Source organism: Podarcis vaucheri (assembly GCF_965113315.1).
Source record: "Podarcis vaucheri genome assembly, chromosome: 13".
Lineage (NCBI taxonomy): Eukaryota > Metazoa > Chordata > Lepidosauria > Squamata > Lacertidae > Podarcis > Podarcis vaucheri.
In genome coordinates, this window is record NC_138751.1 from 54,361,186 (window position 1) to 54,388,700 (window position 27,515).

The 27,515-nt window shown below is 46.2% G+C and overlaps 1 protein-coding gene and 1 long non-coding RNA gene across 5 annotated transcripts; both read right to left on the bottom strand.

The window, feature by feature from the left end:
- On the bottom strand, positions 1–25,605 carry NR4A3 (nuclear receptor subfamily 4 group A member 3; the record flags this gene model as incomplete). Of its 4 annotated transcripts, none has more annotated exons than XM_082194891.1 (8): positions 1–3,176; positions 7,364–7,542; positions 8,284–8,483; positions 14,062–14,234; positions 16,300–16,429; positions 20,180–21,087; positions 23,100–23,213; positions 25,446–25,605. In XM_082194891.1, the coding sequence occupies 6 exons, from the start codon at positions 21,083–21,085 to the stop codon at positions 2,914–2,916; spliced, it is 1,851 nt and encodes a 616-aa protein (XP_082051017.1). In that variant the 3' UTR covers positions 1–2,913. The 4 variants fall into 4 exon arrangements, with proteins under 4 accessions (XP_082051017.1, XP_082051018.1, XP_082051016.1 ...); XM_082194893.1 differs by having other exon boundaries at positions 3,038–3,176; positions 7,364–7,421; XM_082194892.1 differs by lacking the exon at positions 23,100–23,213.
- LOC309516437 lies at positions 11,031–14,055 on the bottom strand. Its single transcript, XR_014212920.1, has 2 exons — positions 12,792–14,055; positions 11,031–12,662 (listed from the first exon to the last, which is right to left on the bottom strand). It is a non-coding gene; the product is annotated as an uncharacterized lncRNA (long non-coding RNA).
- Positions 25,606–27,515: the final 1,910 nt, after the last annotated feature.

The window sequence follows — 27,515 nt, forward strand, 5'->3', positions numbered from 1 at the left end:
TTTTCAATGCAATGATTTATTTCTCAAGATACGCAAACCAAGTTCCTGCTAATTTTTCAGTGTTCTAAGCTTGCTCCCAGGTTTTAAACCACAGCAGACCTAAGAGATAAAAAAAAATCACATCATAATTCAGCAAAATTCAATACAAATAGGGCCTCTGGGGGAAAAGTTAATTCAATTTAATCATTTTAATTTACACTGGATAGGTAGAAGAGCATTTCTTTCAACCCTACAGGTTAACACATTCACAAAACAGAAGCATTGCTGTTAGAGGAACAGAAAACTTCTGAAGCACTCTGTTATCTGAAACAGAAATAAAAACAAGGCACTCTCCATTAACAGCTGTAATATTCCTGATTTTAGTATATGAAACAAGGCATGTTCACACTGAGAAGTTTCTAAGAAAAGGAGTAGCAGAACTGGCTTTGCATTTCGTTTCGTTTTTCACTCTTGAGATTTGTCAGTGACTATCCTGTATGAACAAACTGATCAACTTAAAAAAATAATTAGCCATAGGTAACAAAGATGATGTCCCCCCCCCCAAAAAAAAATAATCTATGGAACTGAAACACAAATGATCACAGAAAATTTAACTGTGGGAATATTTATTATGCCATGGATGAGTTATCATCACTGTCTCTGAGCCCTGGAAATTTGGACATCTCAGAAATTAACTGAATGGAGAAGGGATTCTGAGAAGTGTTTTGAACTAATTCTGTACCACAAACTTTCAAAAATGTTTGCATTTTATTTGAATATTGAAAATATATTAACTAAAAAAATTCTTACAACTACAAAAGCATATTCTTTCTGATAAACTTTGTTTGCCTATTATTATAAAAAACCACACCCTTCATATTCCATTTACTGCCAAATGAGAACTGTGGTTTGTGTGTCTCCAGAAAGAGAATGAAAGTGAAAAATTAAATTACTGTCAGAGGTTCTTATTACCTCTAGTGAGTTATATATTTTGCACATGTGGCAAACACATTAGCATGCCTTTTAAATTCTCTTCTGATTGGGTGCATGAATTCAAAATCAAAAAACGATTGCTTTACAGTTCAACAAGTAAAATTTACCTGCAATAAAAAGCTGTTTCCTCAGATATTTAATCATGCTATTCTGTTAGCCCATGAAGTCAATACTAAAAAAGCAGTAATTTTTAAAATATCTGAAGGAAAACTGAAAATATAACTTATAATATAACTTTTCCTGTTGATACCATTACCAGTCTTGAGAATAATAATATGTTTCCCCCCAAAAGCACACCCAAATATAAAGATAAAATACCAGCCTTTTTAAAAGTGAGATAATAACTTGATATCTAGGTTGTCCAATGCATCTATTAGGCAGTTAATTTGGCATCTGTTTGATTGTATAATTTAATTTCTATACAGTTTTTTAAAAAAATACAAAATTACTGTAGACCGTTAACAAAAAAAGATACTGGGGCATGAAATTGACATTCAAAATGTTTTCTTTTCTTCGTCTTTTTAGCAAAATGACCAATCTTAACTTAATACAGTGCATATAATCTTTTTTTGTAAATAACTAAAATATTTAAATATTATTTATGTTACCAAACATGAGCAAAAAATTTTAATATCAAAGTGCTAAATTGTACTGCCTTAAAAGTCACTGCAAATAAAACAGTAAGATAAAGTTTACTTGTGGAAGGATGAATTTTATATACAGCTGGTTAATAGAAATGCGCACATATGTGTGTGTGAACTACCCACACTCAACTGAATCAGTGTGAACGCACTATTTCGTTGATCTGTGTAACGCGGCTCCCAGGAGCTGGCAGTCATTGCAATAAATACAGGCGAAGTTTTACAATATATTATGCATGCAAATATTTATACAAATAAAGACACTATGCAACAAATAGTTTCATATTAATATAGCATCAACAGTATAAACATACAAAATAGGGAGTACATACACGGAATGTTTAAAATGCAGCCCACTAAACCCTTTCTAGCATTTACATTCAGACTATTTTTTACAAGACTTGTTCTTCTTCCAAACTGTCTTGTATCCTTACTAATCAATTTGCTAAATTCAGTTCTAAACTGTAACTATGCATGGTGCTGACCCTTTCGGTTGCTATGCATCGTGACTTACTTCGTAAGAATGTGGCCTCATCACAAATTGCTCCTTCCTGCCTTTCCACTCCACCCCACCCCCACCCCCATATTGGCATGTTAGTAAGTCATGTTACATGGATTCAAAGTTTGGGAAACTTTATCATGGAAGTTAGTGCATGTAAAAACTATGCCCCCCCTCACTCTTGCTATTTCCATTTACTTTTTATATTAAAATAAATTATAATTAACAAACAAGACTTTAAAAATTGCACTTGACCATGGGAGTTAACAGCCGTTGTCATTTTGCTATATCAGATTGATACGAAACATGAATCAACATTAGAAAAAAAGAGAGAGAATTTTTCATTTGTGCCAGGTTAATGTGCCCTTGGTACAGGAAGTATGCTAAAGGTATAAACTATAAAAGACATACTACCTGCATGAACAATTTGCCATTGTTACTGTTTTCAAACACTACTATTTTCAAACACACAGCATCTACAATTTTCTGCTCACCACTTAAGATGAGGTGCTATGCAATAGATTTTTTCCTGCTGGGGTAGCATCGTTCAAAAGTGCCATATTAGTGATTAAAAAACAAAAACTGCACTCAACGCTCCCTCTCTTCAGTTTCCGAGCTCCAGACCTGTAGATACATTTTAGGCAGCTTGCAAGGAAATTCATTAGGCGAAGTCCAATGCTCAGGGCTGGAATTGCTTTTCCCGCCGGTTAAATGAGAGCAGCATTGTTAGCATTAAGTTTTCAGTCTTTTTTTTTTGCCTGCTCTGGTAGACAGTTGCCCTTCACGAGGGTAATTTGAACCTCAGAATGGTAAGGTATCCAGAAACAGTTTGTCAATAATGGAAGGAGGTGGCACCAAATCTTCCAATTTCAGGTAAAAGATCCGCTGCAGTCCGAGGGTGCAGAGGGAGCGCAAGTCAGCAAGGACCCCCAGCACTTTGGACTCCACAGGCTCAAAAAGTTGTCCTTTGCTTTGGCAGCTGAAGGCCAAGTGATCTTTAAAGCTGCTCATGATCTTGTTGCATAGCTCATGCACTTTCTTTGGTTCTTTTAAGCCATGTCGTTCTGCAAAGCAACAGGAGAGAACGCAAGTGAGCACCCATGTTTTATGATCAATTTGTCAGCTCCTCTTATTTATACTAAAAGGCTGCTCATTACTAACTACATTACATAGTAACTACAGTATCGAGATGTGAATGTCAGGGTGAAGTGTGGCAGTTAAAGACATGCAGTAGTTTGGTTTTAAAACACCACTAATGTCTTTTAAAAATGCCTTCTCCAGTTAAGAGACCAAAATGTTTATGTGGCCACAGGTGAAGAGAAAGGGATCTAGATGATGTATACATAATTTTAGTGCCATAGTTTCATTGGAGGATTTGACGGCAGAACTGTCACAGAAGGTGTTTTGGAGATCTCCCAGCTTCCCTACCAGTTGTGAATACTCTATAACTATGGCAACCATTATTTATTCAGTGAATTCAAGTGGAGATCAATATCCACTGTGAGCTCCATCAGTGCTAGGCCTGGAATTCCATCAGGAATTCAGACACTCTTCTAAGAAATGAAAAGCACCTCAACCAAGCTTTGCTATTTTGATTATCTTCTACTTGTTGCAGCTTATTTACCTGTAAAAAGGGCTGGAGAGAAAGCAATCTCCAAGCCAGATATTTCAGGGCTGGGAAAAAATTATTTTATTGCGTTGTGTAAAGTGCTATATTAGAAAACCCTGAATCTTAAGAAAAGCTTTCCCTATACTCCACCTTCCACCAAACTTGTGGCAAACGGTAGGTGGTAGCAGATATGGAAAACATAAGAAGGTCCTTCTAGGCCTTTATAAGGTTTTCCGGAGAAGCTTCCAGGAAGCCCATCAACTGGAGAGGTAGCCCTCCTTGACTGTTGCTTTCTCTCTCCTGCTAATTGGTACTCTGCACCATATTGCCTGGGAAGAGAAAGTTGCGCATCGAGGTCCCCCAGGCCACCCCCAATAACTCACGCTTCACACATCAATTTTTGTTTAAGGTTTTTGGCATGAATTTGGCCACAACTTTATTTAAATGCACACACGTGAGTGGTTGCTTAGGCATTGGTTACGGCTATCTGTCCTTGCCGCAGGGACAAAACTGGCCTCTGGAATCCAGCAGAAGCCCTTGCCCCAGGGACAGAACTGACTTCCGGATTCCAGTGGAAGCCAGTCAGGGAGACAGGACGGACTTCTGGATTCCAGCGGAAGCCAGTCAGGGAGAACCATATTGGGGAGAAATGAAGCTGGACATCTCTCACCCTCATGCCCCCTGGGGCTTGCATGGCCCAAGTCCGATGCCAGGGACTAGACGAAAGGGATTGCAAGCCCTTGGATTCCTTTAACGGAATTCCTTTTCCGCACCGCCATTGGAGGGGTAGGCACTTACCCCTCGACCAACCAATTTGAACCAATGCCTAACCGCCAACCTTACAAGTTGTGACGAGTTGCTACGCAGTAGGCAAAAACCAAATGGCAACAGCCAATCAGCCAAATGGACAAAATTCCTCCCAGGCCCCTGCCCCAAGGCAGATGACCCCATGACAGGCATAGCAAGGCCAGAGGACAACGAACCCCCCCCCCTTTCATGATCCAGTGCACGCAGCCCAAGAGAAGGCCCCAGGTTGCGAGCCCCGCATTTAAGACCTCTGACCCCTCCCACACTTTAGCAACATAACATTCTCCCCAGCAACACTCCTTGCCCAATCACAGCATGTGGCCAATATGCCCAACAACAGTGGGGTGGCCTTTTTGGCCCCCACCGCAACACGTGCTCCCTATTATGGAGAACACGCTTTACCACGTTTTCTTTTACAGGGAGAGTAAGCCAGTGGCCCATGAGGCTGGAGGTGACCCGCCAAGAAGTGCTTGTCTGAGAGAGAGAGTTCTGAGAGGCTGCATGTCTGATGAAGTGTGTGTGCTGCATGTAAAGTGCACGTGTGCGTCTGCAATGGCCACCCCCACTGCTGGCATGGAAGGGTGGCTGGCAGCCCATGTGGCCTAGCCCTCGGGCCAGAAAAGGACAGCCTCCCTTGCCCTGGCAGTGGCGTAGCGTGGGGAGTGCAGGGGGGGCTGGCCGCACCGGGCGCAACATCTGGGGGTTAGGGTTAGGGTGCGCAAATCCACGGGTTAGGGGGCGCAAATTACTTGCCTTGCCCCGGGTGCTGACAACCCACGCTACGCCACTGTGCCCTGGGAGTCATTCCAGGGGGAAACTTCAATCCTGTTGGTTCTCCTGGACCCCTCGGCAGCTTTTCATACCACAGTAAAGGTAAAGGGACCCCTGACTGTTAGGTCCAGTCACAGATGACTCTGGGGTTGCAGCACTCATCTCGCTTTATTGGCCGAGGGAGCCGGCATACAGCTTCCTGGTCATGTGGCCAGCATGACTAAGCCGCTTCTGGCAAACCAGAGCAGCGCACGGAAACGCTGTTTACCTTCCCGCCGGAGCGGTACCTATTTATCTACTTGCACTTTGACATGCTTTCGAACTGCTAGGTTGGCAGGAGCAGGGATTGAGCAACGGGAGCTCACCCCGTCACGGGGATTCAAACTGTCAACCTTCTAAGCCATTTCTCACCTTCTCACCCCTTGCCTTTTCCTATAAGACCTATTACAGTCGTTAAGAGTCGTCAACAGGCTCATCTCAGCTATCTGCCAATCTCCCATTCCCACCACCCTTCTGAGTAATACCCCTCCCCACCTTCTCACTATATAGAAGGATCTGGCAGCTTCTGTTTCAGTGTATCTGAAGAAGTGTGCATGCACACAAAAGCTCATACCAAGAACTAACTTAGTTGGTCTTTAAGGTGCTACTGGAAGGAATTTTTTTATTTTGACTATGGCAGACCAACACGGCTACCTATCTGTAACTGTCAACCTTCTGATCGGCAAGCCCTAGGCTCTGTTGTTTATTCTTCTGCAAATGGTTTTGGGAACCTAGGGGCTTTGCTTGTTCCTGGAGAGTAAGACCTAGAAGCAGGACCCTTGTTCTATAGGAAGCCGCAGACAAAATCTCACTTAGAGATTTGGGCAGCGGAGGCATCAAGATTCTGATGCTAGGATTGCTTCCATGCATCCCTAGGGAGACAGTGGAAAGCAAGGGTCTCTGCTTCATCTGTTGCAAGGGATACAACAGGCTGAAGCTTTATCCAAACAAGGTGGACCTGGTAGTGGGCTCATGGTCTGATTTGGGTTAGGAGTACTTGTCTTGAACGCACTACCCCCAAGAGAGGAGTGGCTCACCCACAAGCCATGCGCCACGGGAAATGGCCTACCGGTGCCTGCTGGGCAATAAACCACTTCTGCAGGGAGTGTTGTTGTGTTACGCATTTCTTGCCTGCTACACAATTCCAAATGAAAGTGGCATGATTTGGCCCAAGATCAATAGAGCTGAAATCCAGGACTTATTCCAACATATCATTGATTTCACAGGAATTTAGGCAGACTAGCTTTGATCAGGACTGAACACAAGTCACATTCTTAGCAAGAAAGCCCTTTCTCCAATGAAATATTTACTGCAGCCTATGATTTGCCTCTGACTGAACACAAAAAAGTATCAGTTAACGAATAAATAATGCCAGAAACTTACAGGACTGAGAACGTGTAATGCAATTTTTCGGCAAGTGAAATATCACAGAGAAAATGATCCCAAGGGAAACATAGCAGTAAGGGCTTTATGAACTGGAATAATTTACTATTGCAACTCTTGTCAGTCTAGCCTTTGCAAGCATTTAAGATTGACATGGGACGCGGGTGGCGCTGTGGGTTAAACCACAGAGCCTAGGACTTGCCGATCAGAAGGTCGGCGGTTCGAATCCCTGCGACGGGGTGAGCTCCCATTGCTCGGTCCCTGCTCCTGCCCACCCAGCAGTTTGAAAGCATGTCAAAGTGCAAGTAGATAAATAGGTACCGCTCTGGCGGGAAGTTAAACGGCGTTTCTGTGCGCTGCTCTGGTTCGCCAGAAGCGGCTTAGTCCTGCTGGCCGCATGACCCGGAAGCTGTACGCCAGCTCCCTCAGCCAATAAAGCAAGATGAGCGCCGCAACCCCAGAGTCGACCATGACTGGACCTAAAGGTCAGGGGTCCCTTTACCTTTTTAAGAATGACATATCTTTTTAGAATATTGTAAAAGTGGATGGGCACTTACTGAAACACCTTATTATCTCTAAAAAATATTTGCAGAGATATTTTTTTTAACTCAAGGGATTTTTTAAAATTGAAAGTGCTCTTACCTGTCATCATACTTAGAGCTGATAAGCATGCTAAGGCTGGGATGTCAAGGTTGAGGCTCTGTAAATTTAAGGAAAAGTCTTTAATTGAGTCGAGCCACTCCCCAAATCCACGAAGGCACTGAAGTCTATGAAGCACAAGTCCATTGCAGAAAACAAATTTATCTTCAGCAGTGTCAGATCTTGAATGTAAAAAGACACACATTATGAACGTTGTTAGAGTGGTATGTGCCATTGTTAACAGCACATCATTTGCACACTAGTACATGTTTACTTGGAAAGAAGTCTGAATAAAATGGATTGGCAAGACTAAATCTTTGGGGCAGGTCTACAAAAACAGCCGATCACATAGTAATCTCATTTCAGCTGAGTTGCAAATCCCTGAAAAAACATGCAAGAAGAAGAAGAAGAAGAAGAGTTTGGATTTGATATCCCGCCTTTCACTCCCCTTCAGGAGTCTTAAGAACCCTTCTCCTACGCGTCTAATTTTGCGTATGTAGGGAGAAGGGTTTGTTTGTGTTTTAATGGGAGTCCTTCAGTCATGCTTGCAGTAAACGTCTATGGGACACTTCTATCATGTTTGCACTCAACTTTCCTTTACCCACCTCTGCACAATCAAAGCAACTTTTACAAAGTCATGCCAAGGAAAAAAAAAACCACACGCAGAGAAGGGATCAAGAATTTCAATTATCCTGGGGAATCTTTTCTTGACTCATAATTTACTTGGCACGCGAATTAAACCCTTGACCAAGTAAACAAGTTTGACTGACACATGTCAGCCGAGAGATCCTGCCTATTCCAAAGACAGAGCTCAACTTGCACAGCTATTATAGTTTTAGAAACAACAGAGTTAATGACTTCACAGTTATAATTTAAAATATTAATAAATCATGACTTCTTGACAAAATGAACCTCAGATTTACCTGATGGACATTCTCAATACAAAGAGCTCCAAGAACGCTGATTCTATGAGTAGAGTTTGATCTTCTTTTGGGAGGTCTGTAAATCCTGGGATTTTTTCTGCCCAGACCCTGGATATGTCAATGGAGGCAGTGAGAAGATTATAGAATTGTTGCACGTGTTCTGCATCTGTACCTGTAGAAGTCTGCTCAGTGGAACAGTACTAGAATGAAAATTATTTTTGAAAAGAGAAAAGGGGAAATACGTTTTTGAGTAATATCACAGTATTCTTCTTAACCTCTTTTCTGCCAAGCAAAAGCAGATTTTATACAAATTGTCAGGTGTGCTTTGTTTTTATATGTGTAGCTCTGAATGCTTATTCTACACAGACACAGTAAATATGACAATTCATAAGCACCTCAACTCCTAAACCATGCCTCTGGGCTTCCTGACTCTTACATGAGAGTTGTATCAATCAAAAGCATCCTTTAATCAGCCCGCTTTGCTGCCATGACAGTCTCTCTGAAACTAAAATGGTTATAAGAGCTGGCGTGGACTTTATGTATTATTTACTTATATATTTGTACCTCGCCCTTTAGCCGAAAAGGCTCCTGGAGCAGTTGCGGCAGTTCCTGCCCTCCTGCTCACAATCTAAGAAGATACAACGTGTAAGGAAAAGGGAGTGGGAGGGAGAAGGGGAAAGCAAACTCCAGTTCTTAAAAGTAGAGATTTGGAAAGGCAAGGGAGATCTGGGTTTAACACCCCTGCTTGCCCATAAAGCGTACTGGGTGACTCTGGGCTATTGGCTCAAACTAATCTACCCCACAGAATGACTGGTAGTATAGTACTCCAAAAAACTAATCTAGAACATGATTTTTTCCATCAAACACTTGACAGGGCTGGCCCCAAGACATTTTGGCACCTGAGATAAACCACAGAATGGCACTCTCCTCACCCGGGAAGAAAAGGGGAGTGAAGATCTTCATCAAGAACAGGGGTGGGTTTGGCCTCCAAGGAGCGCACTGCAGCTGCTGTGGCGCTGTAGTGGGTGATCTGGTCTTTGGAGACCAGATCTGCCGCCCCTGCCATCTGAGGCAGTCACCTCACCTTGCCTCATGGGCAGTCTGGCATTCGCATCGCTCAAAAGGGCCATCAGACATGCTCTTTTATAACAATGTGAAAGTGATGTTTGAGCAAGTGCGTACTAATGCTAAAACATTGAGGTGGAAATGCACACTGCGCGTTACCTGGGTTTTGCTTTGCCTAAAACCCCATCTCAAGTTCTCTTCTCTAAATTTGTAGGATCAATTACTTTGTGGGTTGTGGGAAAGTTTTCCTGATCCCAACTGCAGCAGCCAGTGCCAAGGGGAGTTAGGAGTCCAGGAACGCCAAGGAAAGCCGCAGAAAGGCCACCCCGACTTAGAAGAATGATGCCACCATTCCCCACATCCCATTTCTTTCAATTACTTGCAGATCAGTTCCCATCACCTTCCACTATCTCCTAATTCTTCATCTCTGCCTTTTAAAAGCATGTTCTACTACAGCTACAGGATATACAACTGTGAGGCCAAGCTATACTGCGCACCGACAGAGTTGCCAGAGAAGTTAATCTAAAGTGAAATTCAGGGGGAGATCTGGAGGATTCCACTCAGGTGAAACCTTTGTACGAATGTCAAGAGAAGTTAAAAGAAAACTGGAATGACCTGAAACATTTTTGAAGAGCAGGGCTGCACAACTTATTACTGCCATATTGAGGGACAAAGGCCCACTTCAGATTTCCCCTTGACAATATATTTTTGTCTGAAAGTTTAAAAATCAGCTTTTCGCTAGCTTTCCACAAATAATATTTCTTGACAAACATGTTAGCATTCCCATTTGATAGATCTACAATCAGGGGCTTGAATACTTAATCAGAGATGGGGAGCCTGAAGCCCTCCAGAAATCACTGGACTGCAACTCCCACAATCCCTGACCAATGACCACCATGGCTGGTGCTGATGGGAGCTGGAGTTCTGCTGGACAAGTTGGTTAAGTGGCCTTCATGTTTGCATTCCCCCTCCATTTTAGGACTCCACGGTTAAGCAGGGAATATATAAATGACCTGTAAGTTTGTATGCCAGGATGACAGCTGGATATGTATTGTAATTAGAGAGTGTAAAAAAATTAAGTGGCTGGGGAGGGGGGTGCTACAAAAGAAACGTACTGAAATGTATGTATCCTCTTGTGTCTCCAAGAGGGTTGCCAGGTTCTCCCCCAACCATGATGCCTTTTTTTTATTTTAAAAAAACTTGCTGGCTGTATTTGTTACTAGATGTTGTGCCTCTTTGTACTGAATTTTACTGGCCTGTGACCATAATAAATTGCTTGCCTAAAATATTTATTTTCTAAGCAGATAAAAGTGATACTTGTTATCAGCACAGCTTCTTTGCAGGTTGAACTTGAAACCTAAATGCATAAGTGCAGTGGCAGAGATTAGTGCTGCTGTTACTCTCTTGCCGCAACCTTCCCAGGTCCCATAGCTCCTCTTCGCCTTTCTGCTGCAATTTGCAGAACCTCAGTCCCTGCCCCCTACAGCAGATGGGGGGTGGGGGGAAGAGGGTGACTAATGAGATCTGGGAAGCAAGGGGGTGGGTGGCAAGAACTCAAATGCATTAATGGTAAAAGGCGTGATCTCTGGTTTGCAAGTTGCAACCTGGCAGCCCTGCTAATATCTTTTGTCCTCCCTAACCAATAAAAATAGTGCCACGAGAAAGAAAGAAGCACAACTGAATTCTTGTGAACTAAAGGCAATTTAATGTGGAAACACAGCAAAGTTGTTGGTTTTTGTTTTTAGTCTCCCTAAAGAGTATTACCAGCCAAGAGGCTTAACAGTGCAGATCCCCAAAGATTCTGGGGGTTCAGAGGCCCACCCAGCTCCTGCTGTCTACCATGGTGTAAGCCCTTAGGCTGAATGCACCAACCACTCCAGTAAACGGCGGGGGGTGCTCGGAAACTTTAGTGGAGATTGTGTATTGATTGAGAGTATATCTGGTGTAGAAATGTGTTGCAGAAATTTTATTAATCGTATATAAAAGGAAGGGGAGTTAAAAGGTTGACAACTGTTTATCAGAGAGAGATAGAAACTGATGAAAATTAAAAAAAACCACAAATGTGGCCCAAGGTAGCATATTGTCTGTTAAGTATGTCGCCAATGTAAACATCAGAAAGGTAAATGTAAAACATCTGAATTTAGTTCCTACTAAATTGGGAGGGTTGTGCCTGTCTCATCTGCCACATCACTAATGAAACTTTAAGCTGTCTATGTTTGCTTGATTTGATATCCTTAATAATCCAAAAGTATATTTTAAGTTTGTTGTTTTAAAAGGAAGGAAGGAATTCACTCCCAAAAGGCTGAGTTATGTTAATCATATTTTGTGGTCCTTAGTCACAAGCCTTCCCTCCAGTTCCAGTTCAGTGCAACGCAGTTTGCTGCACACTGTCCTGTGACTGTTGCGGTAAAGGGCAGTATAAAAATACCTAACTAAACAAACCTCCAGCTGGGACTCACTTTTGGTTTTCAAGCCTGACTGTGGGGGTATATATTGCCCAGGGGGCATTTGCAGGATAGAATGAGCAGGTTGAGAAGGAGCTCAGTCTTTCCCTCCTGCCGCTGGTCCCCTGCAAATGCTGTCATTTTGACTCTAGTCTTGTGAAGGTAACACAAGGTTTGAAACCCTGGGTTTAGCGCCAGGCAAACACTCCTTGTTAATTTATGATCTCTCAGAGTTACTGCATGGGGCAGAATTCTCACTGAACTCAACAAGAGTTTTGTCTGAATAAAAAAATGGTTTAGGGATAGATTCTTATCGCCTTGACGCAGCTCATGTCTGAAATGGAGTTGGAACAGTGTAAAAACAGGTGGGAGACCCGAATGAGGCCTGATGCCCTTGAAAGGGTTTCCTCCTAGTGACTGCTTTTTGAAAGCCAGTTTCTAAATATACTGTTGCTATGGGTTGGGTAAGCTAATACCAGCCCTAAAACATTAGCAGCAAGTCAAAATAAATTCAAGCATAACTGTATAGCATCTAAGGATCATCAATTCAAGTTATCTAGGATGACTCTGGCTCAAAATACTGGCTGGTCATGAAACTACTGTTGTGCGTCCACATTGATTCTGCAAAGTATTTAATAAAGATGAACCAGCCCCTACGTAAGGCATGTGGAAAAACTGGGCAAACATATTTAGCCAAAAGTTAAGACTTATCAATAGTTAATATTAAATGAATTTTATTTAACAAAATTTTGCTAAGCTGTGCTGACTGCTCAAAGTTTATGTACCCAGGTAAATCTAAAATGCTGGTCAGCAATATGATTTTGGAACAAAATATTGCCAATTAAAACATAATCAGCATGTTTACACACGCTTCTCAACAAGAATGCAACTCTTGTTGAGAAGCGTGTGTAAACATGCTGATTATGTTTTAATTGGCAATATTTTGTTCCAAAATCATATTGCTGACCAGCATTTTAGATTTACCTGGGTACATAATACATGGATTTCATGAGTCCTATTGCAGAATAGGACTCATGAAATCCAGCTGAAATCTTAAGTGCTCACTCTCAAACTACTTCTGTGTAAATAGATGCTCCACCCAAAAAAATCTCATGCATTCGAACTACACAAAAGCAGTGGATGCTAACCATCATGAGTAAAATACAAAAAAAAAAAAAATAAAAATTCTCCAATCCCCCAAAATTACTTGGAAGTAGGCCCCACTCAATATGTTAATTGGGAAACATGTTTAGGTTCTGGGTCCCGATCTCCACCCCCAAGGCAGCTTTAACTATTATTTGTGTACATAACCAACTTTAATGCTCCAGATTGCAAACCACCCCAAATGAAACACGCCAAATGAAAGCATAAAATTATGATAAGATTTATGACTAGGGATTTGTCAAGCGGTGGGCTATCTTTTCATTTCAAGGTGATGGCTTTTCACTTCAGAAACAAAGCATATACCTGAGGTCAGAGTCTCGCTTTCACTTAAGATACAGGAAGCCCACAACTTGCACAGGGGTTAAATTCTGGGCATGGTGCCTAAAGCCAAAATCACATATAGTCAAAACACGTTGGATGTGGGTGCGATTGCCAAAGTCTTTTCACCTGGGTGCCCACTTGCCCCCTTTCTAATTTTTTTATTTTTATTCTTATTAATTAATTTTTTTAAAAAATGGCCAAGTGCATAAAGCTGAATGCGCACAAGTTAAATGTGCCTAAGCTGCAGGCTTACTGTATATGGAAATTTTGAAATGGTGGAAGATTGGGTCCAAAAGTGCTGGCTGGTGTACATGAGAAACCACGGGAAAATTCCAGTCTTTCTTACTCCTTGGTTCTAACCACAGTTACTAATTGGATTTAAGGGGACTTACTTCCAAGTAAAGATGCAAATGACTGGACCGAAACACACTTATGATTCACAAATCATTTAAATTAAATGGGGTTCCTTTTGTTACTTTCTACTCTCTGTATTACAGAATCATGCATGAAGCCCTGACCAATTTCAGGAATAAAATGAAACCATTCTGCAGCATTGCTGCAACTACAGACAACTTCTGGCAAAATGCTATACGGTCACAAAGCACCCATTACTGCGGCCAGAAACCACCCACTTGTTCTACCTGCAAATGGTATTTACCGGTATTTCATACATTAAAACACAACAGTTGATAAAGAATCCTATGTATCAGCTGGCCAAATATATTTGCTAAAAGCCATTGGTCATCAAAAAAGCTAATTCTATATAGAAAAGCACAAAACCTACTCTGGAATAATCAAGCTCTCTGGGTGCGGAATCGGATAACGCTTGCACAAGAGCATTCATCATACTGACTGGAGGAGAAGGTGGAGAGGGCTGAGGAAGCTCGGGCTGCAAAGGGCTCTTTGGTTTGGAAGGCAGTCTGCCTCTTCTCCCTTTCAAACTGTCAGTACGGACAACTGATCAAGGAGGAGAGAAAACAAAAAACACACACCGTCAGTCTTCAGAGGCAAATTCCAACAAGATACATGTGAACATTACACGGTCAGCTTTTTGCCTAATTAATACAAGGGAAATCAAAACAGAGAAGAAAGCTGTCTGTCGATCTCCCTTCCTTAAACATGCAGTTTTCAGTTCACAGCAGTTACACAAACGGATATTATGTAAAACAACAACAACACTTATTGTACCAATAGTCAGTATTCACTAGAGCACTATCCTGTCTATTCTGTAACATTTATAGGGGACGGAGATTACAGGCATTTTATGAGTCTTGCATGATTTAAATTTGTACATGCTTGATTGTCATGCATAAACCACAGCACTGCTGAAAACAAATACCTTTACATTTGTAATTAGCACTAAAGATAAAATGAAATATAATATTGACAAATACATCTTGTAACTGACTGAAAACATGATCTACATGGCAATTCTCTTCTCTTGAAGTGTTCGGCTCAGTTTGTATTAATGATTTTCGATAAAACAAGACTGTTAACAATTAAACAGTTTTACAGAGCTATTTTTGATTTCAATGAGACTTACTCCCAGTTAAGTGTGCACAGGGCTGCAGCCACACACTTCCTGAGTAAATGCCACTGAACCCAATTGGGCTTACTTCTGAGAAGACAAAGTCCTGCATATTAAGCTTCTTTATTTTACTCCTTTCCCCCAAGGAGCCTGACATGGTGTACATGATTCTCCGCCATTTTTTCCTCACAGCAGCCCTGAAAGGTAGGCTATGGCGAGAGATTGTGACTGGCCAAGATGGGGGATCTTAATGGTTGGATAGGGAACTACCAGGTCCTAGTCTGACACTCGAGCCAGTGGCTCTGCCAAATTATTTGCTTTTCAACTGATAATACACATAATATTCAACCCTCAGTGTAATTATTTTAGATACCGATGGGAGTTAAATATAGCTTCCACACATAAGTGGAGGAAAGCCAAATATTAAATTGCCATTGCCTTTGGTGGGAACACATGAAAGGGCTTTTTCTGTGGTGGTGCCCCGTCTGTGGAACTCTCTGCCCCAAGGGGTTCGGTTATTCTGCCTCTTTATTTGTGGTTCTACTGACAACTGGTAACTTTTTTTAAAAAAAGCTTTAGATTCTGTGGATATATTGCCTGCCAGCAACTGTGTCAGTGGCCTTAAAGTTAGCCATGACTAACTTTCACTGGGTCTTCTTGGAGTATGACTTAAGCACCCTTTGTGCTTCTGCTGCCATTTTTTAGTTTTGCTAATTTGTATTTTGTTGTTGCATTTAAGTCATAAGGTACTTTCAGCAATTCCTTTGTGTAGGGGATGTAGTTTATTTTCTAATCAACAAAACAAATAACATATTTTCTTAGAAATGTCCTTTTACAGGAAAACACCAAAACTAAACATAGCATTTAAAAAAAACGAAACCCAAATCTCATTGATTGAAATGTGACTTTACCATTTCAATTTAGCCCCAACATTAATTTATTAAAACTTCTACTGATGAATCTCTATATTTAATGGATAAAAAGGCTTGCAGCCTTGAAACACTATTATCAATTATGATAGCAAAAAGGATATTATCTGCTTGTTTCATGTCTATAAAGTACCGAATAATTTTGAGAAAAGGAAAGTGGCAGTATTTACATGAATTTGATGAGGGTGGAATGCAATAATCCCCATTCAACATATCAGGGCTTTTTTCTAACTAGGCTATGTATAGGATTGGGGCTATTCAAATAGAAGGAGACAAGACTCAATGAAACAAGCACTATGTAAAACAGCAAGGAAAGCAGACTAAATAACTGGTGTGGAAAACCTTCCTTTTCAAAGTTCTACTTTCCTGCTCCCATATCTAAAGAACCTCTGAACAATCCATGTTATTTGGAATAAGTCATTGTTGTAAAGTCATTGTTACGCAACGTGTAAAGACAAGGACATCCACTGTTATTTCTAAGAATCACAATTCCTTTAGGGTCCCTCCTTTTGCACTCAACCCGTTTTGTAGTCTGATGTGCAGGCTAATAATAGCAAACTCTTACCTTCTTTTACCATGCCGACACTGAGACACTTCTGAAATCGGCAGTATTGACATCTGTTTCGACGGCGCTTATCCACTGGGCAATTTTTATTAGCCAGGCAAACATATTTTGCATTTTTCTGAACTGTCCTCTAGGAAGATACAATGCAAGAAAGAGTGAGCCGGGACCTGACAAGTTGCATTTTAATTACAGTGTGAAAAGTGACAGTGCAATTCACATAATTAAATAAAATTAATTTCCTAACACACTAGCCTCCAGGAAAAACAATTTTATTAGTGTTAGCTACTGACAATGAAAATCGACGGTGGTTCAGAAGCCGGGCTCAGGAGACAGCCAACTCCTAAATGATAAAATCATATCTGAAATTACCAGGTCATCGCATCATACCTTTGGGGAATGTATTATCTGGGCTTTTAATATTCCTCTGAGAACAATTTTTACTTGGTTCATTCCCTTGATTATTACTGACCTTATTAAAATAGAATCAAAATTACCTGAAGATTGATCTCTCTTGCTATCAAGATAACTGGTTTAGATTTATCTCACTACTTCAGTTATTAGATATCAAAATAACTGGTTTAATTCATCATTGCCATAAACAAAGAATATATAAAACACAAAGAGAAGCAAATGTACAATATAGAAATCTGTAAGTTAAATTATACAAGTATTACCATGGGCTCACAACAAAATTTAAAAAATAGGGGGCATGATTTAACCAAAGTTGGGTACTTTTCAGTCAAATTTATTTGAATGGAAGCGTTAAGCTGAAGTCCTTTTCTCATATATATGGGGTTTTTTAAGGAGTTAACTGTCTATGGTTAAATAATGTTTGCATGGAATTATTTTACTATTTTTTCATTCTTTTGTTTCTTGCCTGCCCTTCACTCTAAGATCCCAGAATGGGTTGCAGCATTGAAATACAATATAAAAAAATTTTTAAGCAACTTTCAGCCATAAATGCAAGGTGGGTCATAAAAAACACACAAACCTCAAGTATTAAGATTAAACTTGGGTTTTGTTAAATGTGAGGAAAACAGATACTGTAATGTATTCAGACATCTAAAGTAAAATGAAAGGGGTTTTTATTTCTTTCTAATAATATTACTTATTACTTTAACCAAGAGCTGAAAAACAGTGAAGGCTGCAATCCTGTCTGGAAGGAAGCCCAACTAGATGTGATAGCACTGGCGTCTGAATAAACATATAAAGGATTGCTATGTGCTTGTCTTTATATAACAGCATATTTTTAAAACCAAGTTGGTGACTTTGCTATACTATAACTTGCACATTATATACTGGGTGTGGGAAATTCTTGCTATAAAGGGACCAAGTTCCAACTGTCTAAGGGAAGATTTCTGTGGTTTAGTGCAGGCCAAAATTAGGGCTTTAACAGCAAAAGCCTGATAAATATGCTGCAAATATATTACCACTAAGTAGTGACCATAATATAAAACATGTTTCCAACAAAGGCAATAGGAAAGCAATTGATCCCTTCAGCTGATACAGGCTCTAGGAAGTTTGGAGCTCAAGGCATGGCCAATTTCTTTGGGCATGTCCTACTGAAATGAGCAGAAGATTTCACCCGCCTCTTCCTCTCAATGGACATGCAGAAGAGGACTCTCTGGCAACATGTGTCCCTTGACCCCAAGGAAAAACAGGGCAGGCTGACGTTTCAGTATCAAGAGCTAAAGCAACCTTATACGTACATCCTCAAATACACAACATAGTCTGAAAAACAAGTCAGCCAACATATTTACGGAAACATGATATGTGAAACAACTGTGTATAGCATACACAATTTGTTTCATATATATCACATTCATTTAACGTTTCGAGAGCACATCTCTTCTCTGTCCTATTAGAAAATACAGGTCTGTGTTTTGACCCTGAAACTGAGCCTGCGAGAGGTGAAGTGTTCTCAGCTTAAGGCCACTTGGCTTAGTGAATTTGAAGAGAAAACTCTTAGATGTATTTGCCTGTTTCCCTACACTGAGGTACAATCCTTTACCCGTTCACCTCACATGCTGAACATGATTTGCAGAACAAGTCAAACAACATACTTTATTATACACGAAACAAAGGTGGTGTATAATAAAATATATAAAATGTATATAATAAACATATAGATATACCGTATTTTTTGCACCATAACACTCACTTTTTTCCTCCTAGAAAGTAAGGGGAAATGTCTGTGCGTGTTATGGAGCAAATGCCTACGGATGGTGGGGGGATCTGCTGCAGTCGTGAGCAGAGGATCCATGGTTCCCCTTCCTTCCCTCCTCCGTGGTTACAAAGCATGGATCCACATGGATCCTCAGGATTTTTGCATTGGGCTACTCCAAACTCACTGTCAGATCACATGTCTGTGGCCACAGCATGAACCACAAAAATCATATATCCACTATTTCATTTAGAATATTTTTGTTGTTGTTTTCTTCCTCTAAAAACTATGTGCGTGTTATGGTCTGGTGCATGTTATAGAGCGAAAAATACGGTATTTGTATAATGCATTTATGTGAGAGAGTGTATTTTCAATATATATCTGAAATATATATTTCAGATATATTGTCTTAGAAATCACCTGGGACTTAATTTCAAGTCAAGAATAGGATTGCACTGTGAAGGTATTAGGCGCATTCTCTGTGGTTGGCCAGTCTGCTCCATAGGTCACTTTCAGCAGGGCACTGGTGTCAGGCACTGGTGTTAACCTTTAGAGTCCTGAGCGGTTTGGGACCCGAGGACTGTAAGGGCTGCCTAATTCCACGTGTTGTTTCTCCGTCATGCTCCAACTACCACCTGAGGCCTTGCTTCAGATCTCTCCGCACTGGGAGGAAAGACTGGCGTCAGTGAGCTTTCTCTGCTGTTGTGTCCACACTGCTGGGTGAGATTCGGCGGTCCTATCATTATACCGCTTTAGGTGGTTGGTGAAAAGGCCCCTGGCTTTATAATTAAATAATTTGCTGGCTTAGTTTTGTATTTATTCATTGGCTGTTTTGGAATCATCAAATGCGCTTTTAGTTTTCTGATATTTTGATTCTGTGGTTGACTTTAATTTGGGGATTATTTGAATCTTACTTTCATATTGTTCCATTACTGATTTGTTAGCTATCTTGCATTTCCCCAGAAAAATCAGGTAGGGCAGTTTTTAAAAATAAAGAAATGAACAATGTAAAAGCTTCAGAGCAGACACAATATTCAGCGAAAACTGGTTGCAACCAAGACCCATGGAAAGCAACCAAACTTGTTCCATTGAAATGTGCAGGTTTTAATCCACATCCACTTAGAAGTACCATTGTTTTCAATGGGGCCTCCTCACAAATAAGGCTGCAATCCTAAACACACGTAGCAATCCTTAAACCCTCCTTAACACAATGGGACTTACTTTTACCTAAACATGTACGCACAGATCCTGCTCTCCAAACACAATGCATTCTCAGGAAATTGCTAGGCGAATATCTGCATAACGAGTCATGACTTTGAATGCATTCCTGACCACAGAATTTTGACTCCAAAATGAAGAAAAGACCTGGGAAACCCCTCTAAATCCTTGCAAGGAAGAGGGGAAAAGTTTTCTTAGTTGTCAAATCTCTCCCCCTCCTCCAACCAGGGTTTCTGGAGAAATGGGTGCCGCAACCCAGAAAAACACAAAAAGGAGACTTGTTTAAGGCTGCTTATCTGTTTACAGCACTACACACAGGTCTGACTCTTTGAATATCTGAATCTGCACTATGTATAGCGAGGTTTGGGTACTAAATCCTCGTGCTCAGATAAGTGAATTTTTGCACAACGAGCACTGGGATAGCAGGCCCTGTGTGTATTGGATTACGCTGCTACTGGCTGAAGGGGAGAGCGGAGGGCTCACATTGGCGGTTCTTACCTTGAAGAAGCCTTTGCAGCCCTCGCATGTCCGCACGCCATAGTGCTGGCAGGCAGCATTGTCCCCGCACACGGCGCAAGTGCCCTCCCCTGAGGAAGAGCTTCTGCTGGGTGGGGAGGGAAGACCACTGCTGCTACCGCTGCTCTCCCCCAGAAGACTGGAAGCGGCTGCATTGAGACCCAGCGGCGAGAAGGCTAAGGCGGCTGCTCTCTTGGACAACGGGAGCCCGTACGGGTGGTTTTCCATGGCGGCTTGGCCAGCGGGGGGTCTATCCGATCCCATGGGCAGGCTCAAGGCAGTGGCGTCGTAGCACATGTGGGTGCCGGCAGGTGGCGTGTGGGGCGGCGAATGCTTGAAGTGGAAGAGTGGGAAGCGGCCGGGCCCCGTTTTCATGGGGGCAGCGCTCATCAGGTGGCCAGGAGCCATGCAGGTCTGTGCTGGCGGAAGAGGCGGTGGCGGCGCTTCGTCCCAGGGGGCCTGGTGTGGGGGGAACCCGGGGGTGGTGGGCGTGGAGGGCGGGGACTGCTTGAAGTACATGGAGGTGTTCACAGCCATGCCTTCGTCAGCAGAGGGAGGCAAGGAAGGGTGGTAGCCAAGCATCCGACTGTCTTCCATCTTGACGAGGGGCCTCTGGCTTGCGGAAGAGGAAGGCGAAGAGGACTGCATTTGGTATAAGCAGGAGGGCTTCAGCTCATAATTCCCAGCGTAGCCCTCCATAAAAGTGCTGAAACTGGGCAGAGAGGTGGTGGCAGTGGCACTGATCTCAGCCCCGCTCATCTCCATGGTCAGCTTGGTGTAGTCCGGGTTCATGATCTCGGGGTTGTACTCCGAGCCATAGGTGAAGGTCTGAGCTGCATAACTTAAGCCAGGGGGCGAAGGGCTGTACTGGGCCTGCACGCAGGGCATATCTGCAAGGGCAAAGAGGAAAGGGTCCATTAGCAATGGCTGAACTCCCAGGTTTTCTCATCAGTACTTGTTCCTTGTGTTACTTTATTGCAAGTCCAACCAGTGGCGTAGCGTGGGGGTGCAGGGGGGGCCGGCCGCACCGGGCGCAACATCTGGGGGTTAGGGGGCGCAAATCCACTGGTTAGGGGTGCAAATCCACGGGTTAGGGGGCGCAAATTACTTGCCTTGCCCCGGGTGCTGACAACCCACGCTACGCCACTGAGTCCAACTAAAACACATTCCCTCCCTTCTGCCTTGGAGATCCTTCAAAACGTGACAAAATGAAACAAATTTTCTACTTGGAAAATACTTCTGTGCGGGGGGGAGGGGGCGCACGAAAAAGAGACATGCATATGACTAGTGTGCTATCTCTCAGTTCAGTTTCAGGCAATGAAAGATACACGAGTCCAATGGGACTTACTCCAAAGTAACTGGATATAGCGTTGCAGCCTGAAAGGTTTTCCACATAAGGAGTTCCTCACATTTGTGGCAGCCCCTCGAATGAATGTGGGAATTGCACATCCCATAATGTGCAAAAGTTAACACTGGCTTTCAGGCAGCTGGATCAAGTGAGCAGAGTTACTCAGCGTTTTCCAATGATAAAACAACAGAATTCAGCTCCCCAACCCCTTGACTGTTTAAATTTCGGTTATTTTTAATATATCAATCAAGAAGCAAAAGAAGAACTAATAGGCTCTGAACAATTAGGTCCTAATACCCAAGCTGGGAGGGGGCAGGGGAGAAATCAAAATATCAAGACATTACAAAAAGAGAGAAAAATGAAAATGTTTGTCAGTGGTATAGAAAGGAAGAACATATACCAGAGATAAATGGTTATTGCTGTTGGATCTGCATATTGATATTTTTATAATTTGAAGCTTGTTATTGTGAAGGTAAATCAAACTAGCTTTAACACCAGCAACAATGCTATGATAGCACTGTAAATGCCCATATAAGAATCTTAATAAAATATAATAAATATACCATTTTATTTTGTGTTATTTTCATTGATACTTTAATGAAACTGAAACTGTGAAAAAGATTAAACACATGCAACAAAACATTAAATCATCAAGTTTTAGTATCAGTTTTTGAGGACTAAAAGAGACCTTTTGGTAAAAGGGAAGAACATACTGTATGTTGCATATTTATTATGCATGACAGGAGATTTAGGCTTCTTGTCTATTTCAAAATAAATGTAAAAGAACCAAACAAATCCACAATTCTCATAATGACCTCCCCCATTTAAATAGCAGCTCCTCTTTCTTAATTTGTAAAACAACCTCTTGCTTTCATTTCAATTTTTCCATTAAAATCCATAAATAAATTTACAATGTAAGTAGTTGGGATCCTACAAAACATACCAGGCTCTGCTTAGCTTTGCAAATGTTCTGGCAGGTTTACTGTTGCCCCACTATAAGGAAAGTTGCCCTACAAACAGTTATTTAAGATTTAACATTCATGTTTATAGTAAAATATGCTTTGCAGATTTTAACTGCTGGGATTTGCAAAGAATGAGAACTCAGGCTGCAACCCTAAACACTTACTAAGGGAGTAAGCGCCACTGCAAAAAAGCGAGGCTTACTTTCACTAAAAGATGCACCCAGGAGCGTTCTACCTTCTTTCTGATTCAAAACTACTCCCAAGAAAACTCTCGACTTTAAATTGTGTGCTGCGCATCTAATTTTTCTATACAGTATATCTTAGAGGAGGCTCGGAGACGTCTCTCCAAGTTTCCTTTCCTTTCCTTTGGAAAACGCCCTCTTTCATCTCCAGACCAAGGCTGCACCCAGGCGAGAAGCCCCTGAGCAACACCCATTCCTTGGGCAGGAAAGCCCCCTTCGCCCCGGTTCCGCGAGAGGCGCTTTCCCGAAGAAAGCAAAGGTCGCCGCTTGACTTTTGGGCGCGCGGAGGAGCCGCGCTGGGAAAGGGCAGCGCGCTCCCGGGAGGCCCCGGCCGGGCTGGGCGCCGTTACCTGGACGGTGACTTGCTGGCCGAATGGTGCGGACAGCGGGCTGGGCGGCGGGGGCGGGCTCGTCGGCGTCGGGCGGGCGGGGGCTCCCCGGAGAGGGCTCTTCCGACCTGGACTCTGCAAGACGGAGACAAGGGAGTCGGCGGGGGCAGCGGGCAGGAGGATCCCGGGGCCGGAGGAAGGGGTCTGGGGAGAGGCGGACGCCTGCCGTCCAGGCAATTCCGGGGAGCCCTCGAGGGGGACGTCCAGTCCGCAGCATCGGCCACCCCCGTCTCTACCTGCCGCAAGGCTCCCCTGATCTTGCAGCCCAGGCTGGACGGAGCCACACCCGACCCAATTTCTGGCCTCGGGTGTGGGAAAGTCCAGGGTTCAAGTGCGCCCCGGCCCGCCCTTCGAGGGGAGTGGGCATGGGGGGGGCGTGTGCCGAGACAGGGGGCTTCCCCCGACGCCTGGCCCTCCCGCGCCAGGGGCCAGAGCAAAGCGCCCCCGGAGCGCCACCTCCCACCCCTGGCTGCTGGGCGAAGGCGTGAGGGGCGCAATCTTCGCTCGCCATCGTCTTCTCGAGGGGGGGGGCGCCCTTCTAGGGCGGCATCGTGCCCTCGGGGATGCCCACGCGCGGGCACTAAGCGGCCTCCCTGCTGTGCCCGGAGAAGGTCCATTCTGCCCCAACAACCCCGTCGAGGGGGCGGAGGGCTCCCTTCCCCAGAAGAGCCTCGCTTGGCTCCCCTTTCCCCTTCCGCTGGGCGCGCAAGGCACCAACTTTCAACCAAGTTCAAACTGAGCTCCGCGCAGCTCTTCCTGCTCGCGCCCGGAGGAGTCACATCAGGCCCCCCGAACCGCCCCCGGCCGCCTTGGGGTGGAAAGCCCGGCGGAAAGCCCGGGCCGGCCCGATCCCAGAGCCAGAAGCTCTCCCCGACCCATGGGCAGCTTCGCTTCCACCTTAGGGGACCCACCCAGCTCCTTGGCTCCGGCTGCCCACCCATCAGCTGAGGATCAGGGCTGGGCTGCCCCGGCTCGACGTCTCCAAGTCCCGCGCCCCCTGGAGACTCACGTCTCTCAAGCCCGCGGCGCCCCTACTTTCCTCCGAAGGACGCGAAGCACTGGCGTCCCCCAAGCACCCTGGACCATCGCGCCCCCAGCCCGCCCCCCCGGGTTCCTAAGTGGGCAAGGGACGGGCTGGCACCCTTGGCAAGCTCAACAAGCGAGGGGGGCTGCCACCGCCGCCCCTCTTTCCCGGTTAGCCAGAGGTATGGCCAGGGAGAAGGATGGGCCGGCAAGGAGAAAGCAAACTTCGCAAGGAAGACGCGAAGAAAACCCCGCGAGTTTGCTGAGCCCCCGCCCTCCCACCCAATGACTGTCCGACGGGGTCTCCAAGGACTGGAACACGGCAGGAGAACCAGGAGCGCTCAATCCAAGGGGCAGCCCTCCGGCGCGCCTTTTTAAAAGCGAAGCGACTCCAGTCCCACCTGTGGAAACCCTTCCTCCGGAGTCCCCGATGGGGGGCTGCGGGCGAGTCCTCTGCCGGGACACTCCTCCCAAAAACCCGCCATCCTTCTTACTTTCAAGTTAGACACTGTCCTTCTTCGCCCGGCACCCGCCTCCTGCCCCCAGCAGCCTCCACCCCGCCTCGCCCCGCTCTTCCCCGAAGGGGCTGGGCATCGCCGCCCCCGGACGAGGGCGAAGACCCCCGCCTCCGCCCCGGGGCAAGTCCGCCTCGCCCCCACAGAGCCCGGGGCGACGCCTGCCGCTGGCCTCGCCGCAGCGCCGGACCCGCCCAACAACCTGCTTCCGAGGGAGCGTCTCGAGCAAGGGGCACGTGCGGGATGCCTGGTCCCGAGCAGCCTGCCGCCGAGGGCGGATCTCGACCCGGGATGAAAGAGGGTCTCTCCGCTTCCCTTCAGGAGCTGGCCTGCTTCCCCACCATCGCTAAACCGGGAGGGACCCGCGGAGCCGAGCCGAGAAGGGAGCGACCCACTTCCTCGCCGGCCGAAAAGTGCCGCCGCTCCCCGCGCGCAACTCCAGCCCGCCTCTTTCGGCGCCCCGACCAGGCGCCTCGGCCCCCGCGCGCCGCGAAGCCCACCCCGGAGGACCCCGCGCGCCCCCGGCCCGCCCCCCGCCGGGAAGCTCCGCTGCCCCGGAGCAGGACAGGTCGCCGCCCTCCGGCCCGCCCGCCCGCCCGCCCGAGCCCCCTGCGCGCCATCCCCATGACAACGCCAAGCGCCGGCGGCGGGAGCGGCGGGCGCAACCCGGAGCCGCCGCTTTCCCGGGCGCGAGAAGCCGAGCCCCCAAACTTCGCGCAAGTGGCCGGGCTGGCTGGCCGGGGCGCCGCGCCTCGCCTCGCCTACGTACTGGGGCGCTGTGGCGGTTCCGTCTTTACATGCAGTTCGTCCCGCGCCTGGTTCCCCGAGAAGCCGCGGCAGGTGGGCGCTGTGGTGAGGCGCGGCGGCGGGCGGGCAGGGAGCCGGCGGCTGGGGCGAAGCGGCAGTCCGGGGGGGATGCGCCGCCGCGAGGCATGGGGCGCGGGGGGCCGGGCGGCGGAGCGAGGCGCCTCGGGCTCGGAAAGGCCGCCGGGGCGAGCCGCTCCCAGCCCGTCCGCGTCGGTCGGCGGCTCCGGCTCCGGCTCGGGCTCCGCAGCGCGCGCGCCACCTCTCCCTCTCGCCGCTCTCCCTGCGCGCCGCGCGTCATTTATGCGAGAGGAGCCCTAGCGGCCTCTTCATACAGCGGCTGGAATGCGAGACGTCAATCGTGACGCCATGGGAGCCTGACGCGCCGCCTGACCCCCGCCCCCCCCCCGCGCGCGGCGTGGGGACGCGCACACACGTGTGCGGGCGACCCGGCTCTCGGGCCGGAGGAGCCCCGAGGAGGAGAGCGGCGGGCCGAGAAGGGGCGCGCGGCTCGGGGCCAAGACGGAGCCGTCTTCGCGGGGCAACGGCGCTCAGGGGGTCCGAGGACGTGGAAGACAATGGCTGGCTGGAAGTGCCAGAACGAGATCAGCTGTACACGCAGAGACGCACCATCGAGATCTCTGGCTTCGAAATATTATACATACAGATTATTTTTAATGGTGTGTATGTTTGTGTCATATTTGAGAGGGCCACACCGTACTCAAAGGAACTGCATTGCAATTCAAATATGTGTGCGCGCCTTGTGGTTGTGGTGTGGGGCTTACCGAAGTCCCCCAATATTTTATATCCCCTGACGTGTGTATATGTGTATATTTTGCACGGGGGGGGGGAGCGCTCGTTGTTGCACTTCCAAGTGTAATAATAATAATATTTTTTATTGTTTGTACCTGCCCATCTGACATCAACAAAATATTAAAAACACCATAAGGCTGCCTTCTTCTAAAAGTTCTGTAGGCATTTAGCTCTTTGACATCTGACGGGAGGGCGTTGCACAGGGAGGGGGCCACCACCGAGAAGGCCCTCTGCCTGGTTCCCTGTTGCTTCACTTATGGCATGCAGGGAACCGCCACAAGCCCCTGGAGCTGGACTTCAATGTCCGGGCTGAATGACGGGGGTGCGGACGCTCCTTCAGGTATGCAGGGCCAGGTACTGTCTAGATATAGATAGTGGAAGGGCAAGAACGAGCTCGGAGGAGCTCCCTTAATTGCTGGGCGACCTTCCGGGCTCCAACAATATTCCCTGGGGCCCCTTCAGCCGCCCCATCATTTTTGCTGCCACGTCCAGCTAATGTCTTCCTTGCGCCGGGCCCCTCGCCTTTGCTTTTGCCCAGGCCAACGTGGCCCTGGCCGCTTCTCCAACTCCCACGGTCCCGGTGACAGGACCGCGGAGGAGGAAGGCGCGGACTTCTGCGCGAAGCGAGCGAGACGGCGGAGAGCGTCCAGAATGCTCGGCCAGGTGAAAGGAGGACGGACACTTTCCCTTTTGCTCCGCCCGGATGGACTGGCTCCGCTGCTGCTGCGGAGGAGCAGGAAACCTGGCGGGATCCCGGAAGAGACTCGAGCCTGGCACACGCGTCCACACGCGCCTTCCTTTCCCGGGAAAGTATTCCTGCAGGTTGCGGGAGAGAGGGGGGACCCGAGGCGGGGAAGGCGAGAGGCGCTGGGAAAACCCTTTTGCGCGCGAGAATACTTGGTCTGCGCGACTCCCCACCCCCCCGGGCATTGTTTAGGCGGGTTAAGCCTCGTTGCTTGAACGTGTGAGTGGGGACTGTCCCCCCGGCCACCTCGCACAGGACCAGGCTGTGCGCATCTGCCCGGGCACTTCCGTGCGCACCTGTTTCTCCGCTGCTTCGCCCGGCAAAGCAGCTCCGCGGTGCGCCCTGATCGCGCGGCGCAGCGCAGAGACGGAGAGGGAACCGGCCAGCGCGCAGCCCTCGCCCCGGCCCCCCCTCCCCGTCCACCGAGGGAGCCCCGTCCGGGAGCCAATGGGCGCGGGGACGTCAGCGCGCGGCCCC